Source organism: Leptonotus elevatus, chromosome 20, assembly GCF_054856555.1.
Source record: "Leptonotus elevatus isolate MCC_2025b chromosome 20, RoL_Lele_1.0, whole genome shotgun sequence".
NCBI classification, from domain to species: Eukaryota; Metazoa; Chordata; class Actinopteri; order Syngnathiformes; family Syngnathidae; genus Leptonotus; species Leptonotus elevatus.
Genome location: NC_141258.1, coordinates 14,689,361 through 14,707,726, shown reverse-complemented (window position 1 = coordinate 14,707,726; position 18,366 = coordinate 14,689,361). Strand labels below are relative to the sequence as shown.

Sequence of the window (18,366 nt, the reverse complement as noted above, 5' to 3'; positions counted from 1 at the left end):
TTATTTATTTATAGATATAGATATTTGTTGTTTTTATTTCCATTTATATCTATTTTTTGTATTTAATTTTTGAATTATATTTTTTATAACTGTGTTTAATTAATTAATTAATTTGTTTATTTATTCATTTCCTGTATTTATTTTAAATTTTGGCAGTTTTGGTCCTCCATAAAAAAGTTTTGTTTAAAGTTGTGGGGAAAAAAATACCTATGTCTCTTTTTGCCTTTTTTTTGTCTCCAGGGGATGAGGAGGGGGAAGCGGCTGAAGGGGAGGATGGCCCAATGAAACTTCAGTCCCCCCTATCGATAGCTGAACGCAGCCACCTCATCGTCTGGCAGGTCCTGGACTACGAGAAATGAGTGCTGACCTCAGAACGCTCAGACCTGCCTCAAGCACTTTGTTTTCAAAGCCAAACAATAACAAGTTATTGTTTCTTGTGTTTTCAGTTATTTGGCCCAACTTTTCCCCCCCCAGTTCACACGTAAAGGTTATTTATTTATTCAGTACATCTGTTTTATTCCTCATTTATAAACCCATACATAAACCAGTATTTAATAAGAAATGTCTGGTTTAAGGCAAGTCATACGAACTGTGTTTCTCTGAAATAGTGTACAGGCAATAATGTACAGCAGGAAACAAACTACATTATATATATGTGCAACACATAGTACAGACAGCCCCACTTTGTGCCTTTTGTGTGACATTCTAATCATCGAATCGAAACGTGTTCAACATGTGGATGTTTTACATGAAGTGCTGTGCTGAGGACTAGTTGAACCAAATACGTGGCTGAAGATGCAAGATCGGACTCGGTGGTTCGTTCTTGATTATCAAAAACATCATTACACAGTCGTGCATGCGTTTCCAAATACTCTCAACTCTGACAGCTGGAAATGATCAAGAAATATGCTTGCCAAAAGAACAGGAAATAGAAAAATGCATGATCAGCAATATTGTTGGAGGGATTTACCAAGTTACAGATTTGTGTTTGCCAGCAAACAAGACAACAATTGTTGTTTTTTTGACAACTCAGCTTTGATATAAATACATGAGAAGCAAATCATGGCTACTACAGTGACATGTTGAACTAAGAACTCCCATAGCGTATTTTAGGCTATAGTGTTCCTTTCAAAAAATGTAAACAGTCCTCCAGCTGCCTTGGACTTTTCCCATCATCTGCTTATTTTTGGCTTGAACGAATGTTACGTTTGCTACCAAAGGATTATTAATCAAATCTCTGAATTAACAATCGTGCCTCATCAGAATGTGGCGTAACAAAAGTCGGCCTCTGCTTTGCAAATATGCATATTTTGTAAGCAAAATCTTGCTGTAAAATAAGTTTTATTTTTGTGGTGGAATATTTTCATAGAGAGAGAAGACAAATCTATTGAGTGGATCCACCCCAGCATTTACAGGTTTTATGAATATTTCCTGCACAAATTATTTGCTCTTATTTGAATGTAGTTTTTAATGTTTTCTTTTATGGAGGTTGTGGTCTAATGACCACCAAACTCTTTTCTGGCCTCTACTTTTATTTGTTTGTTTTGTATTTAACAGTCCAATATGAGGTCTGTCTTCAGCGTGTGCGTCAGTGCTTGTGTGTACGTGTTCTCTAAGAGAAAACAGAAAATGTAATTGCAGTTTAGCCATTTCAGTATTTATTTTATTGATTGAGCTGTTGCAGTTCAGAATGTATCTTTGTACATTACATATACATGATCTAGTATGTATGAAACATGACACAAAGGCTTGGATTATTGCCGTTGAAAAGTAGTAGGTGCCTTTACTGAGCTATGCAAAATAACCGCAGGGAGAGAAGTTATTTGGGGTGTTTACGCAGCAATGGGCTTTCTAAAAATAGACAAAAAGTCAAGGAATTTCATCCATCCGCATTGTGATACTGAGCACTTTTGTCCAGACACTCTTCTCTCTGCTCTAATCTGCAAAATGATTGTCAGAAATTTGCCAGGGATTGTTCCAAGTTAGTCGTGCACACATACAAATGAACTCTACATTAACTCATACACTCTTACATGAACTCTACTACATCTCTCCCTTTACTTATTTTTAACAACCAATTAAAGAATATTTTGTGGGCAAAAGGACTTTTGCGTCAGTGTTTTTGTCCAGTACAGTATGGGTAACATCCCACAAACGTTTCTGCATTAAGCTTGAACTGGCATGAACTAGTCTAGCATCAATTTTCTTATAGTTCAGAGCCATGGCACAGTTCTCGTCTGTTTTTATGATTGTGACACTTTGAATGAGAAAGAAAAAAAAAGACCACCTTATTTAGGTTTTGTTTAATTCGTCGGTTTATTATTAATCGTTACTCGTGAAATAAACAAGTGCAATAGGGCATAAGATATTTGTGTTGAATATCCGCCCCCCACCCCCCAACGTGTGTGGAATCTTTCCTTATGGATATCATGGAATGAAAGAAACAATATTAGAGTATGATATTTTGGCTCATGTGAAGATTACAAGCCCACTAATACACAACTTCAGAAACTTACATAATTATCTTTTATCTTAATACATTGCCGTTCTAATTAATTTATTTTTCGTTGTGACATCACCAAAGAAATACAAGGTAGTGTGGTTGATTTAGGAAAGTACAGGTATTTTACTAACACCTCCTATTTAGGAAAAACGGCACCATCCAGTGAAGTATTGAACAAATGTGTGTGGTTTTTTGGTTTTGTTTGTTTTTTGTTTTTTTGCTGCCCGATCTACCAGCTGAGCTGACGGTGACCTTAAAAACTCAAAAAATTCCTTGAATCCTTAAAGACTCAACTTTAACGATAACTTGAAAGAACGAGCAGAACGTGAATTTAATTAAAATAATATCTTAAAATAACAATTAAGTAAAAATACATAAATACTGGCTTTTCCTGCAGTGCGCATATTGGCCACTTAAAGGCAGTGTAGAGCACACACTTAGAACATGAAACGTAGATTAAAAAAAAGTTGCTATTGAGCTCATAGCTCGTTTTTTAACAGATTTGGAAGAATATGTGGCTTTGAGTATGTATGCACTCCTACAACGCTTGCATGTGAATATTTGTTATTTGAAGGACTATCACTATTACACACTTTGCGCCATTCGGCAACATTTATCATTTTTCTTTGATTATAATGGTTAGAAAAGACAAAATCATTATTACATTTTGATCAATTGCTCAGCCAAAGTCTTACCCAAAGTCAGCTTGGACTGACTCCAGCTCACCTGTGACTAATGAGGACAAATGTTATAGAAAATGGATGGATAGGATGAATGGATCTAATGTCCTGTAAGACGGTGGGATATGATGCGTCTCTTTTTAGACATTGAGCCAGTATTAAACAAAAACAGACCTCTGAGAGTGATGGTTAATGAATTAACATTTGCCTCCCTCTCTTCATGTGTCAGCCCATCAGCCTCCCCTCTTTTTCTTCCCTGAAAAAAGGACGGCTGGGTAAAAGCATCATAAACTGTTTTTACGTTGTGTCAAGTTTATGGCTACAAAGATGCCAGCAGGAAAAAATGAAGAGAGGATAAGAGATACATTTTGAAATGCAGAACCCAAGGGTTAGATGAGTCAAAGCTCTTCCTCTTCCCTTTCATCCAAACTCCCACTTGGACTCTTTGTGGTCCAAGATAGCCTGCAAACCAAACACACATCCGCTCAGCCTCTCCCATCCACTGTCCTTGCGCTTTTGTCCCAGTTGCCATCCACGACGCCCTGTGCGCACTATGACACTAAAGAGGCTTACTCAAGCTGTCAGCTGCATCAAGTGAATCATCATTTGCCGAGAGGCCGAATGTAATCTAACAACACGCCACAAATGCACAACATTATCATTATCATCCCAGCATCCTTTGTTTAGTAAAAATGAGCCCTCTAGCTTTTACTTTCAGCCAAATTGAACCCTGAATATTATTATATTATGGCTAATCCTTGGGGACAGGATTTAGCTGTAAATTATGCAACACACACCAAGTTTATAGAACAATCAATCCAGCCTATCATAGCAAAGGCCCTCACTAACATTGACACCCGTTGAGGTAACGTGATAAGTGAACATGAGAGCACCAAATTCCAGGCAAATTGCAGTTTTGCAAAGTCACTCACAAATACACTGCAAAAATGTATGCTGCAAATTTGGTGAGCAAACCTTTTGCTCAAGTGTCACTTGATTTTCATTCATAGATTGGATTTAAAAAAAATATACATATAGAAAACTCAAGTAATTTCTGAGAATTGTTTTTATGAGAAAAAGATGGCCTGTAAAGCTGAATCAATTTTGATCTGTAAAAAATTCTTTTTTAAAGATGTATTCTATTCAAGGATCAAAGAAAGCTATTAGAACAGTCTGTGGTTCTAAATATACTTTCTAGTTGATGATTTTACATTAATTACAAGATTTTACTCAAGTTAATATATGTTACAAACTTTTAAGAAAATTAGATTAATTAGATTAATCGCGTTTACTGGTAAGTACGGAAAATTGTGCGAATAGTTAAAACATTTTAATCACTTGACAACATTAATATATGGGTCATTGACAGGTAAGCTTGCCCGACGATGACTATTTTATGAATTATCATGTGGTGTGACCAAACAGAACTAACCAATTTGGGACTTAAAATAAACAAAAAACGTTTGTAGATAGGAATTTGTATCATCCACAAGACAGTTGGTTAAGTTGTACCGTCTCACAACTATGTAAAAAGGTTACCCTTTTAGCAACTGGTATGTAGTAGACATCATGGACATCATGTTATATGACCTGAAAACAAATATATATAAATTTTGTCCAATAAATGTATATTTTCATTATAATTTTACTTTGTACTTGAGTGTCTAGCTAGCTTATTTTGTTTAGATGGCTAATTGTTTGCTTCATAACTATGATGTAAAGTTGCTGTCCGATATTTTTCCGTTGCTATTTGTAAACACAACATTCAAAACTGATGCTCGAGGAAGCCGAGGACAACAGCCAACCAGGAACGAGCTTGAAACCGGCCCACCGATCAAGAGCGGGGTTCGCACTTCGCACAGCCCAACTTGCATATGCCACTGATAGTAACTTGCCCTCCGCCGCTTGGCTGAAAGAAAAACGTTGAGTCTCTGCCCAGAAACGTCCCAGACAATCCAAAACAAACCCTTCGGAGGGGTTGCAGGAGGTCAACAAAAAATGGGTACCCTGCCTCATGGCGACACAAACTATGGAGACAATATGACGAACATTTAGGGTCAAATTTGGAATTTTGAACGGCTCTCTATAAAGATTCAGTTCCCATCGTTCACATAGAAGAGTCGTTCAAAAGACTCGAATCTTTCGTGAACGTCACATAACTAACCTCCAGGAACGCTGCACCCCCCTCTTAGTGTCATAAGCAAATAAATTAGTCCTGTCAGTAGTGATGAGTGTTGTAACGTATGTGGGGATAATACGTATATTTCTATACATTAATTTAAATGAAATCATTATCAAAATCTCTGTGTTTCATGTGTTTTGCATTTAGACAAATAAATGCCATGAAAGCGAAGACAAAGTAGACATTTTACTTTAATGAGAAATTGTATAAATATGGCTTTTTGTGAAAAAATGCAATAGAAACCTGTGATTGTCCGAGTAACTATTAAGTGTTGCTAAAGAGTGTGTGAGGTACGTCAGCATCAACCTGTTCCTGAATCCTGACCAGTGACCACACAGGAAGTGTAAAGGCATGGGGGCAGGGACTATTCTCCCTTTGAATAAACCAGCAATGCATGATGAGAATGTTTTTAAAACTTTTTTTCAAACTAAACAAAAAATATTTTGTTAACATAATGACTAAAAGGTACTACTTAAACTGGTATACGAGTGCTGCATCATCCATTGAGTGTATGTATGTGTATTTACGTGTGCAGCAGATGAGCCCGTGACTGAAGGTGGCATGTGTGCTAAAGACTTTGGCCTAGTGACTTGCACAACTCATACTTACCTGGCAGTGGAGATACCATGATCAAGAAGATGGTTCACCCAGGGTGAGGCTCAGCACTTGCACTCTGTTAGTGCTGATCCCTGCAAATTCCCCAAATGTGGGAATCTTCACTGCATAATTTCTGGTAGTGGGGGACTGCGTCTGCGCTCTCTCCTGATTATTTGTTAATGACAATAACATGTAAGATGTTACAAGGGATGGCAGAAATAGTGCATTGAAACAATATTATTTTGAACAATTGATTCAGAAAAAACAACAACTGTTGGAACGTTTGAAATTCCTCCACACAGGGACATCTGGTGGCCGATAGAGATCCGGACGTTGACGTCACGCGTTATCGCAGCCATTTTGGAAGCATAGAAATTGCGTTTGCCACTTTGAGTAAACGGCAAACGCCACACTTTAACAATGATTGACAGCTGTTATGGACAAGCTGCAACAACGAGAAGAGGCAAAAAAAGGATTGAGCATTCTAAAGGCTACCAAAAGAGGAATCAATGCGTAGCCAATGGATCACAGCAGCCATAAAAAGGGTGAACAACAAGTCGGAGGATTTGGGATCTTCCTCATTGCTTGTGTAGTGATCACATCATAACAGGTGAGTCAATTACTGAATCGCTTAGTCGTGTAGATCGATTGTATAGTTACTAAACAAAGGCGAAAGATGTGATCGGGTACTTTGTACATGGTCGCTGAATCAACAGATGCTAACTTGTTAGCCTCGTTGGAGGCTAGCTTCAGGCAAGTTACCACACAAAATGTGGGGAAAATAATCAGTTTTGTTTGTTTGTGCTGCTACGGTTTAATAGATCATATTACACAGTTGAATTTAATAACTGACCAACAATATAAAGACTTTTTACAGCATAAATGAAAGTGGCGGCGACCAAATTAGCAGATGCTAAGTTGTGTTAAGTTATTAACATTGTTTTTCAGTTTCAATTTATATTTTAGCCGTTTTGGATTTAGTTATAGCTGTGTAGCTCAATGAATAGAATAGTATTGTATTCTTATCTGTCCCTCTCATGAGAAAAGAAGGGCAACGGGTTTCTCTTCTACTATTATCTACAAGGGAGTTTAGCCTAGTGCCGGTCTCAGTCGGTTGAAGAGGGGAGGCACAGGCTGATGTATTATTGTTTTTCTCTAATCTGATTTGTATTCCTGGGAACTTGCTGAACTTGCTGATGGGAGGAGACTTTTCGTATTCACCCACTTTTCAATAAATAATGATGTGCAGCAGAAGGAGGGACACACAATCTGAACAGAACACGGTTTGAGTGTCGTCAATTGTTGTCATCAGAAGCTTCTGTTTTAATGATACCTTTGCAAAGGGACTTCTTCACCAGAATCTCACCATTCAGTTAATTGAACACGCAAAGAGTAGAATACTAAATATTATTTACTCTAATAGTTGCCAAGACTTGTGTGAAACTAAACGGCTAACTTCGATGGCATTTTGACTACGCATAAAGTGTAAATAAATCCAGATTGTACAAACTTGTAAAGTCTTTGTATGATCAGATTTGTAAATATGTCCTTTTCATCAAAGTGAGTGTCAGTGCTCTTGGACGGAAAGTTGACTGATAAACGCTAGTTTTATCTCTCCTCATCATGTAGTCCATCAACGCGGCATTGCTACTTTCCTGCCAGAGGAGGCGTGTTCAGAGAAATAGTCACATAATGTCCGGATCTCTATGGTACCTTAATTAGAAATGCTACATAATCAGTAAGTTTTTCATACAAATAATTACTTTGATAGTGATAGACGATGAGCCATTAAAACCTACGTACTAAAAATATAATGAGTATCGTACTATTTCTCTTAAAAACATTACTTCTGAGAAATAAATGTCCTATCTTTTGACATTCACAAAATATAGACAAGTCGTTATGATAAACAGATTCAGCTGAGTAATCCTAAACGATAAAACGCAAAATAACACAAATAAAACTAACACAAATTATTATCTATTGGTGCTACAGATAGAAATAAATCAGCAAACTCACACAAGACTGCTGACAAGGTTGTTTCTTGGGTTAACTGTGCCTGCAGGCCACTTGTGTGGACTCTTGCTCCTGCTGCTTAATAAAAGTGAAGTGCATGATGGAGAGGGAGATTGTTGCTGTGACGACGTAAAAAAGACATATGGCTCTTCGTCCTCGGAGTGCCAGGATGGCAGGAAGTGCTAGCTGTGTGTGTACATGAAAAAAATAAGAAAAAAGATGTGTACTGGCCTCCTAACACATAGTTTGTGATAAAAGAGGATAGTGAAGAAAATAACATAAGTTTACAGCAGTATAAACTTTAAACTATAACTATTTTTACACTTTTTATCTTTAAATTAATTTAATAAAAGATTAACGATAACCGATTAATACGAGAACAGTTCTATTCCATTTATATTATTTTTATGGGATACGGTTTTTGAACACATGTTTTTTCAGAGTGAACACGGGCCAGCAAATTTTGGAGAGCAACTGACGGCATCATCAAACATTCATGAGAGAGAAGGAACAACTGTGAAGGAGACTTTGGAACAAAGGAAATAGAAAAAGAGGTAACAAATGGAAATAGAACCAATCAGTATGCGCTGTGTGCAGCCGACACACTATTTGGTTCAATGTAAATGAACACGACCGCCTATAAAGTAGTTAAAAAGGATTTTCGTCATTGTATAAGAGTCTGTTGAGTGAAAATCAACCCTCTGTCAAAACTAAATCACGGCTGCTTTGATTTTGCTGATTGTGTTCGATGAGTCAAAAAACATTATCTTGCATGGAAATGAGAGGTAGCCGTTTCCACGGAGACGAGATTTCAGTGTGTGTGTGTGTAAAAAACAACACATTACAACTTGACCTTCCCTGCAGCTCCCGTCATATCAACTCAGGATTGGTTGGAGTTTGAGGGCAGGCAGGCGAATATACAGTATAGAGTTAGAGGAGCGCACGACATGCTGACATACAACAAGGGAAAGGAAAACCTGTTTTGTCAAAGCAAAAGAACGATTTAGCAGAAACATGTTTTCTGCTAAATCATTTTAAAAACATTTTTCTCTTGTTTGAGTCCCAGTGGGTAATAATTCTGTCCAAACAAACATAAAGTGTGTCAAGTAATGCTGTAGTCAAGACCACACGAACCAAAACCAAGATATTATTGACTGGAGATTATAGAGACAGAGACAAGACCAAGACTTTTGGAAGTCAAGACTGAGAACACACCAAGACTATGGGAAAAAAAAGAACACAATGACAAAAATTCTGTTAAGAATAAATTGAACAGTATAAAATTGGAACGGTTTGAAGCCATTAAAAATATGAAGAAATTAGAGTTTACATTTTTTATTTTTTTATTTGGACTTTTATTTTGAAATATTGAAAACAAATGTGGTTTGGGATAAGATGCACAGTTTTAAATTGGAACGGTTCGAATCAGTAAAAAAAAAAAAAAAAAGAGCAGAAATTAGAGGGAAAAGACAAAATTTTGGGCTTTTATTTTGAAATGTTGATAAAAATGTGATCTGATAAGATGAACAGTTTAAAGTTCGAACAGTTTGAATTGGTCAAAAAATATGGACACACACACGCACGAATTGGCGATTTCTAATCTGCTCTCCATTCATTTGGGGGGGGGGGGGGTATAATAACCAGTGCTGACTAAATTCTTGGTGGAAAAACGGGAATAAAGGAGAATAAAATATAATTTTAAGATGGGTTGCTTTGCTTCACAAGTGCTCCTTGCTCCGCAGCAGTCCCATAATAATAAAAAATTTAGATTTTTTTTTTAAATGTACGTTTCAGGTAGACAGATAAACAGTAGCAGCCACTACTGATAAGAATTACATTTTGATTTACTTTCAAAAGAAAAAAGAAAAAAGAAAAAAGTTAAAGAAACATTGTTTACTGATGACTAATGCTGTTCTCGCTCTGGAGCATCAAGATTCTCACCAGCTAAATATCTTGGCAACAACGTTTCAAATAATTAGACTTGGTAACTTTTTGAGCCTGTTTATTTGAAGAATAATGGCTTCTGACCGTTACCCTCTCTGTCATAAAATAAAATAACAAATGTGGTATTAGCTATATGTACACTCTTATGCTAATAGCCAAGCTACATCGCATGTTCAATAATTTCTCCAATTTCTAGTAAAATATATTAATTAGCCAAATCAAATTAATATTGTATTTTGACATCACAAGTATATAAAAAAAATATTGTCCATAGGATCCAACAGCGTAACACATGAACCTTTCGTACTGCCTCATTGGATTACTGTATTTTTCAGTCAGGAAAACAACCTCAAGAGGGAGCTCTAAGGCTGCATGTAACCTGCATTACTAATTCAGTTTATAAAAGGCAGTACTAATATATGGTGCATTAACTTAAACAAATCAGATATTGGTCTAACAAAATCTAAATATGCAAAGCCATTATTTAAAGCCCCACTTATACTGCAAGTTTGTTTGTGTGCTAGAGAGATTGTTTTCTTCCCTCCAGCTTATGTTCATCATAGATTTCCTGCAGATGTATTTGATTATCTGTTCCAATAGCTTGTCTGTGTGGTCATCGCAAATATCAAGAGCTTGTCCCTTGTCCGTCTGAAATATGCTGCAATGATCATTTCACATGGTTCTGTGGAATAATTGTGTCAAACTGGTGAACTCGAAAACCCAAAAGTCTATTATCAGTGACATGATTTGAACAGCACACTTGATGATGTAACCGCAGTGTGATGCTTTTTCATCAACAACCTGTGCCCACAGAGGAGGGAAGATTGAGGTCAGGTAGTGTGTGTATGTGTGTGTGTCCACCAGAGAACATCTTAGAAAGTTAGGACGATTAGCTGTGTTAGTGTCTCTGCTAATACTGGCGCATATATCTGCCATTGATCCTCGTTAGCCCATATGTTTGCAGAAAGGGAAGCATCAAAGCGTTGCAGTTTGTGTGCTACATTCATGTACATTCAGGTACACTAATAAATCTCATTATAGGAATGACTGCTACAATATATATATATATATATATATATATATATATATATATGTTTATATGTATATGTATATATATATATATATATATGTTTTTATATATATATATATATATGTATGTATATATATATATGTATGTATATATATATATATATATATAAATATACATACACACACATATATATATACACACACACATATATATATTTATATATACATATATACATATGTATGTGTGTGTGTGTGATATTGATGATCAACAAATCAGTTTTCGTATAAGAATTTGTATACATGAGTCACAATAGTCCATGTTGCCAAGTTAGGATTTGTTGCTCTGGTTTGTGATGGCGGGAGGAGCTTACCTCACTCCTTCCATCATCTTGAGCTCAGTGGAGTCTCCAGCCTGCCACACAAGTGGAGTACTTATTAACTGACTGGGTCCTAGGGACAACGGTAATTAAGAGATGTGATGGACTCGGCAGACTGCTTCAGCCCTCCTAGCGTCTCTCCCTTTAAAGATGTCAAGCGCCCGCCTCGTATCCAGCCAGAATCCTGTTTACACTCCCAGCAGGTTGGAGAAAATAGGCCAAAACAGACATCTGCATTCTCCTTCAGTATCATGCTGTTACGTGACGTTGTGGTGTTTTTATAAAATGGTGGGGCAAAAACTACTTATGTAGTTAGTTGCAGCACTCTTGCTTACGATCAGTTACCTCATAACCAGATAAGCATAGGTCACTATATAAAACATAGTTTTCTTTACACAATTTTAGTGACCGTAAAAATTGCAACGTGACCCATTTTGAGTTCTGATCCTCAGTTAGTTCAAAAGCCTTAAATTAAAAAAAGAAGCCATGCTTTGTATGTGTGTGTTTGTGAGTGGGTGGGCGCCAGCTTGCTAACATCAAAACACAAGAAAGGTCGGGAGGGGGGGCAAAGCGCGGCTGACAGAAGCGGCGAGTCTGGCATCCTGCCTGTCACCTGTCTAAACGTACCATAACAGTGCATAAAAGAGCGAATAGATCCGTTATTGATATTGATAGGACTCTGTATTAAAGGGGAAGTCAACCCCCCCAGAATTCTTGAAAATATGTTGTTATATGTGAACTCACTAGTCTAAATATGACATTCAGATTAATATTATATTTGTGGAATATGAGTTAAGCAGCAATATCCATCTCACCCCCTGAGTTGGATAAAAACGGCTGGATTTTGCTTCATAACTCATATTCCACAAATGTAACATTAATCAGAATGTCATGTTTAGACTAGCGAGGTCACATATAACATATTATTGTCAATAAATGTTTAAGGTTGACTTCCACTTTAATATTATTGATATTTGGATCGATCCACCCACCACTCTTGTTTGTCTCCACCTCTTTACCCAAATGAGAACAAGTAGTATATTGTAGATTGATGCAATAAACACTGGGGGGGGGGGGGGGGGTTGTGATGGGGGGGGGGGGGGGCAAAGGTAATCTTTGTCATTTATTCCTTCTGTTCTTGTCTTAAAAATTAAAGAGGAGCGCCTCATTATACTCATACAATTGTTTATGGTACTGTTTTGGTAAATTTCTTCTGAATTGAGCACAACATGCATATTTAGACAAAACAACAGCATAACGTGTTGAATCTGTAGTTCGGATCTTTCATTGCAGCGAATGTCTTGCAAACATTCTGTGCCAGTAGTGACAAGTGAAACTGCACTCTTACGGACTTAACGCTCTAATCACCTCGTGGCCTTGAAGTGATCCCATCATAGCGTGTCTGCACTGTGTTCAACAGCCATTGCAATCTGCTTTATTTCATACGGAATAGCGGAAATGCGAGAAGGGATAAAGAGGGAAAGAACTTGGGACAGCTGTGAGAACAGAATATTGAATAGTTGCATTAGGTACTTGGGTATTTACCAACCTGTACATTAGCTAATCAAGATATTTTGGAGTAATTAATGCTTCTAATGACATGGAACAATTTGGGGAAACCCCTTTTCAGTTTTGGATGCACTTCTTTGAAACGTCATCTAAGAAACTCGAGGCGGCCCGCCAGGCTTCCTGTTTGGTTTGCTGGTCATTGTCATTTTCATGTTTCTTGGACGTGTTGTGACTGGGGGAATTGCCATTTTTAGGATCAATAAAGCAATCTGAATCTGAAATTCTGGATGAAAAAATCTGGACGAAACATTCAAACACAACAGAACATATGTTCCAAAGCGTATCAGAAGCTTGCTTGCAACTTAAAGCAACAAAGCGACTGCAGTTAAGGCACCCGTAGGTCAAGGGGCTCTAATTTCATAGGCAGCGCACCTGCACTGTGAGACAAGTGCTGGCGTAATCTGTGTTTGCCAATTTGGCAGACTGGTTTCCACCAAGCTGGGGTTCCGGCGCAGCCAGTGTGTGTACTTGGAGATGTGTCAGTCTAAATTTACGACCATGTCTATAAACTGGCGCAGGTAGTATAACGCGATTTTGGTGAACCTGATTTGGACACAGGCAGAGAGTAGTGTTAATTTTATCTGCCATTTTTAAATTTAGTCCCAGTTTTAGTCCAGTTTCAATTCCACTTGTTAATTTTTACGATAGTTAGTCAACCTCATCCCGTTTTTATTTAGACCATTTTTAGTCGACTATAAATCTAGCATTTTAGTCTTTATTTTAGTCCAAGAAAACATAATTTAATTCGCTTAGTTTTAGTCAACAAAAACTGTCAATGTTTTTGTCTAGTTTTAGTCAGAACAATCATTTAACCCCTGTATTATTATGTTTTTGTCGGCAGATAATGTTGAATATTTCGGATCAAAAACTTTTTCACATAAAATTTTCTCTCATCTTTTTGATGAAAACCAACTACACACACAATTACAGTATATTAAGAAGTGGCTATTATAGCTCCATGCTACGAGCTTGTAAGTAAGCCAGCATTAGTTAGCGGTCGGATTAACATTATTGTTGGAACATTACAGCCATTGGATTAATGTTACGTTATAACTATAATTTACTTTTTATTTTAATTTTATTTATTTTTACCTTTCACCGTGAATCCACCTCCTGTCTGTCCCATGTGTTTGTGCATGTTGCCACTTGCTAGCTGCAGATTTGAAGGGGGTGTGTCACTGTGTGTCACATGACAGCGTCACAGTGACTGATTAGTTCAGCTTTTTCTATGAAGCGTTAACTACTGCACATGGTATTACTGTTGCATGACTATGAGCAAAATTACCATGATATCAGGAATGACCAGGAATCGGAGCAGAACTACATTAGATTTAATTTTATTCCCATAATAATGCTTAACGTCCAAACACAATAGTGAATTCTTCCCCAGCTTTTTAGAGTCCAATGAACTGAAGAGATGTGAACAGTTTCTGGAAAGTTTCAAAGGTGAGTATATACTATTCACCATTATGCAATGCATTTATTAATTTTTTTACACACGACTGTGTGTAACATGTAGACTAAATCACACCTTTCTCTGTTTCTCCCTGTTCGGTATTTCTTTACCAAAAACAAAAAAGCCGCAGTCGAATGCACTTTCTCTCTCTCTCTCTCTCTCTCTCTCTCTCTCTCTCTCTCTCTCTCTCTCTCTCTCTCTCTCTCTCTCTCTCTCTCTCTCTCTCTCTCTCTCTCTCTCTTTCTCTGTGGCCCGGTACAAAGTCGGTGAGGGGTCGTGCACCAGTGGTTGTAGCCCACTATTGTAAGGAACAACCAACCACACAACCGAGAAAATAAAAGCCCCACCTTCACCTTTATTCTCTTTGCTTTGCAGATCTCCGTTGTATCATCTCGTTCCTTCTCCATTTCACAGAGGATAGGAAGGAGAAGGATGTGCTTGATGCAAGAAGAAGCTTTCACTCACCTGCTTTTGAGCTTGACTATGTTATCATCACTCTTGCTTTTTTAATAGTATGGTGGAGCTATTTTGAACAATAAAAATGATTGTTACTTTTGGTGGTGATGCATCTGAAACAATTAATTTAACTCTGGTCTCTTGCAGTTTTATAGAAGTACAGATATTATTGAATCAAATTTAAAGTAATTGTCTCTAAGAATAGCAGAGGCACCCATTTTTTCATCAGCCTTTTATTCTTGCTTTATAGGCCAATTCCATGCTATTTATCAAATGGTTCCGCGGGCTGGATGCAATTATATGACTGGCTGGATTTGTGTGAGTCATACTGCTATTCTGCTCATACCCGTTTCAGCTAAAGCTTCAGTTGTTTGGTCTGGACTGGTGTGTCGTCTTGAATTAGTGTTATTTTTCTCTCAAAGACATGGCACTTCGTTTTACATTATTATAGGAAATGGTTAATAGAAAAGCCACATATTTTTCATTTCAACTTTTTCACGCTTAGCAACTCACCATTATTGCAAATATATCTGACAAATGATTTAACAATGTAGATTTTTTTGAAAATACCCTTTTTTTTTTTTTTTACAATCTATTCCACACTTTTCATCAGCAGAAAGAAATTGTTCTTCCCCCATTTTTGAATAAAGCTGTTTACAATTTTTTTTTTAAATAATGTAGAACCTCCTCCTCCTTTAAATTAGTATTTTTTTTCTAGAAAACCAATCAACAAACTTGTCTGAGAGCTGAAAAACAGCTTATGCAAGAACATCTTGTGGGGTCATGTTTGTGATTCTATGCTCGTTAAAGAACAGTGTCTGTGACATGAATCAGATGTCAGGAGAAAACGTTGCTCTAAAAATGGCTGTGACCCTCTTAAATAGGTCTTCTTCATCTCATGAACTGACATAACATGGTGAGTCCATCACCACCACCATACAATGTATTGTTTTGGACCAAACTGTACAAAGACTGACAATCAATTTAAAAAAGAAAGTGTAGGTTAGAGGGCATCCAGTGTAAAAACTATGCTAACACAGATAGGGTTGGGCATCATTTGAATTTGAACAATTCTGGTTCCAATTCTTCATTTTGATTTCAGTTCCAAACAGCTGTCAATTCCAATCCTTTTAGTGGGCAGGGTCAAAAAAAGTTTGCATGATTCAAAATAGGAGTGTCTAAACTAGGGATGGACGAGTACCGATATCATACCAGGTATCAGTACTGAGGTATCGGTACTCATGACGGTGGCCAATACCAGTATCGGGAACTAGAAATTAGAGGAATAGAAAATTGCAATTAATTTCATGCAATTCTAATTTCAATTTCTTTAAAATTATCTGTCTTTCTTGGGGGTGGGGGGTTATGTACTAGTGGTATCGGTATCTGTAGGTTGGCCCCCTCTTGACCCAAATTGGGTTATTTTTGACCCAACTCTTTTTACACTCAAGACACAGTTGAGTAAAAAAAAACAACATGGAATGAGCCAACTTTTTGGGCTTATTCAATTAACCTAAAAAGTTGGGTCAAATGAATAACCCACAAAACAACCCACAAAAATTGAGTTGTTTTGATTGATCTTTTTATGAAGAAGAAGAAGAAGGAAGACTGCATAAATAAAGTGACCTGACTTGTCATATGACTTGACTTGTGGTAACATGTGACTTGACCAAGACAAACTGACTTACTTGAAATGTGAAAATCACGACATGAGACTTACTTTAGGGCCTGCACGTGTGGCTTGATCCCATCTCTGCACACATTCTTATTATAATATAGGTCACTATAAGCAAAGCATGTCACAGACACCTGTGGACCATTAAAAATACAGTATTTGTTGTATAACTTCATTTGTTTGAAAAGCAGCAAAGATGCAGCTTATTCACATGGTGGTATTTCAGCCGAACGATATAATCTAATGTCGATATCATCCTATCACCTGCGACCGTGCATCTTTTTGAGCGAGGCGTTTTGATGGGCCTCAAGCAGCTTTAGTTAGTCAGCTGCTGTTTCTGCACTTCTCCAGCATCCAACTTGTGCTGAGCTGGCTGTCACTCATGATACTCAACTTTTGTCACTGTACACCGCAACATTTGCAAATCCTGTTAAATCAGATTTTATTTCCTCACTAAATTGACATTTCACTGACTGAGCTGTCAGCGTGCTGTGATACAGACCCTTCATAGGAAAAAGCAGACTTGTCATTTGTTTTAAAAGCCATTTATAGATTAAAAGTAAAAAAAAAAAATCCTTTCCACTGCTTTCATTATTTTTGACAGTCAAATTGCCTTTGCTTTATGACTGTAGTTGACATGTAGTTGAAGTCTTGATATTAGGTGAAAAATCACCATTCAGCTCATCCAATTATAATGTGGCCTTCGTAGGCAGGCACAAAACAGGGAATAGTGATTTATAAATTGTAAAAGGACAGCTTTTTATATAGTGCTTTATCTACACCATATGGTGCCCAAAGTGCTATACAAAGCCACACTTTCCCACATCCACACACATATTCTTACATTAGTTGTCTGCTGCTACAATGCAGGGCATGGCCAGGTCCACTGGCAGGAAATTAGAATTCAGTTACTTGCTGAAGGACACTTCCACATGGTCATAAGGGCTGAGGATTGAACCCACAACCTTCCAGTTGGGAGATGAACACTCTACCACTGAGCCATGTCGCCCCTTATTACTGACTTATCTTTACAAGGCCTTGTCACATTTGCGCGTCACCTTGTATTTTTGTCAGGCCGTGTGCCTTGCAAGATTGGATTGTGTTGAAAAGCGTCTGGCACAAAACAGCCCAACTCACTCACTCACTCACTCACTCACTCACTCACTCACTCACTCACTCACTCACTCACTCACTCACTCACTCACTCACTCACTCACTCACTCACTCACTCACTCACTCACTCACTCACTCACTCACTCACTCACTCAATCAATCACTCACTCAATCACTCACGGCTTTCATTATTTAACATTTTTTTGGGGACCCAAGAATGATTCGAGGCATATATGTCTGGCACTCAAGAATTTTCTGTCTAATCTTAAAAACACTCAGTACATGCAAGGTTTATTTTTCAGTATTCTTTATCATTAGCTTTCTACATTTTGCTTAAGTAGCCTACATAAGTTGACTTAGTATTTTTACCTTTACCAGATCTGTTTTTATATCTGTCCTTATACAGAGTGTAAGTAATTTTATCCACTGTTAAACAACAAACAGAGAATAAAAAACTATCTGCAGTTTGACAGCTTTGTCAGCTCATATATTTGCATGATGAGAAGCAATTGCAAGCTTAAAGTTCAGAATATTTTAAATCAGTGATTATCAACTGTTCTCACCCTGAGACCCAAATCTTCCTATAACACACAACACATTAGATTTTTGCTTAAGAATAGGCTTTGAAAATACATGTAGAGTATGTTAAATTTTTAAACATATCCTTAAAGCATGAGTCTGACATTGCATATTGCTAGCTATGACGTCCATTAGCCAAATGCTAAGCTGCACTTATTGTTTACCGAATAGCTAGTGACTAGAGCCCAAG

At 37.3% G+C, this 18,366-nt stretch overlaps 1 protein-coding gene, 1 long non-coding RNA gene and 1 other non-coding gene across 5 annotated transcripts in view; all 3 read left to right on the top strand.

Moving 5' to 3' along the window:
* The window catches only part of spag9b (sperm associated antigen 9b), a 47,345-nt gene extending 45,240 nt beyond the window's left edge, over positions 1–2,105 (top strand). For all 3 annotated transcript variants that reach the window (XM_086063753.1, XM_086063751.1, XM_086063752.1), the window contains one exon: positions 241–2,105. In XM_086063753.1, coding sequence (XP_085919879.1) covers positions 241–359 — 119 coding nt within the window. In that variant the 3' untranslated portion in view covers positions 360–2,105. The remainder of the gene's footprint in view (positions 1–240) is intronic.
* Positions 2,106–5,966: 3,861 nt separating this feature from the next.
* Positions 5,967–6,130, top strand: LOC147157193 (U1 spliceosomal RNA). Its single transcript, XR_015091881.1, has one exon. It is a non-coding gene; the product is annotated as a U1 spliceosomal RNA (small nuclear RNA).
* Positions 6,131–6,485: 355 nt separating this feature from the next.
* LOC147157192 (uncharacterized) lies at positions 6,486–14,921 on the top strand. Its single transcript, XR_015091558.1, has 3 exons — positions 6,486–6,572; positions 8,420–8,532; positions 14,729–14,921. It is a non-coding gene; the product is annotated as an uncharacterized LOC147157192 (long non-coding RNA).
* Positions 14,922–18,366: the final 3,445 nt, after the last annotated feature.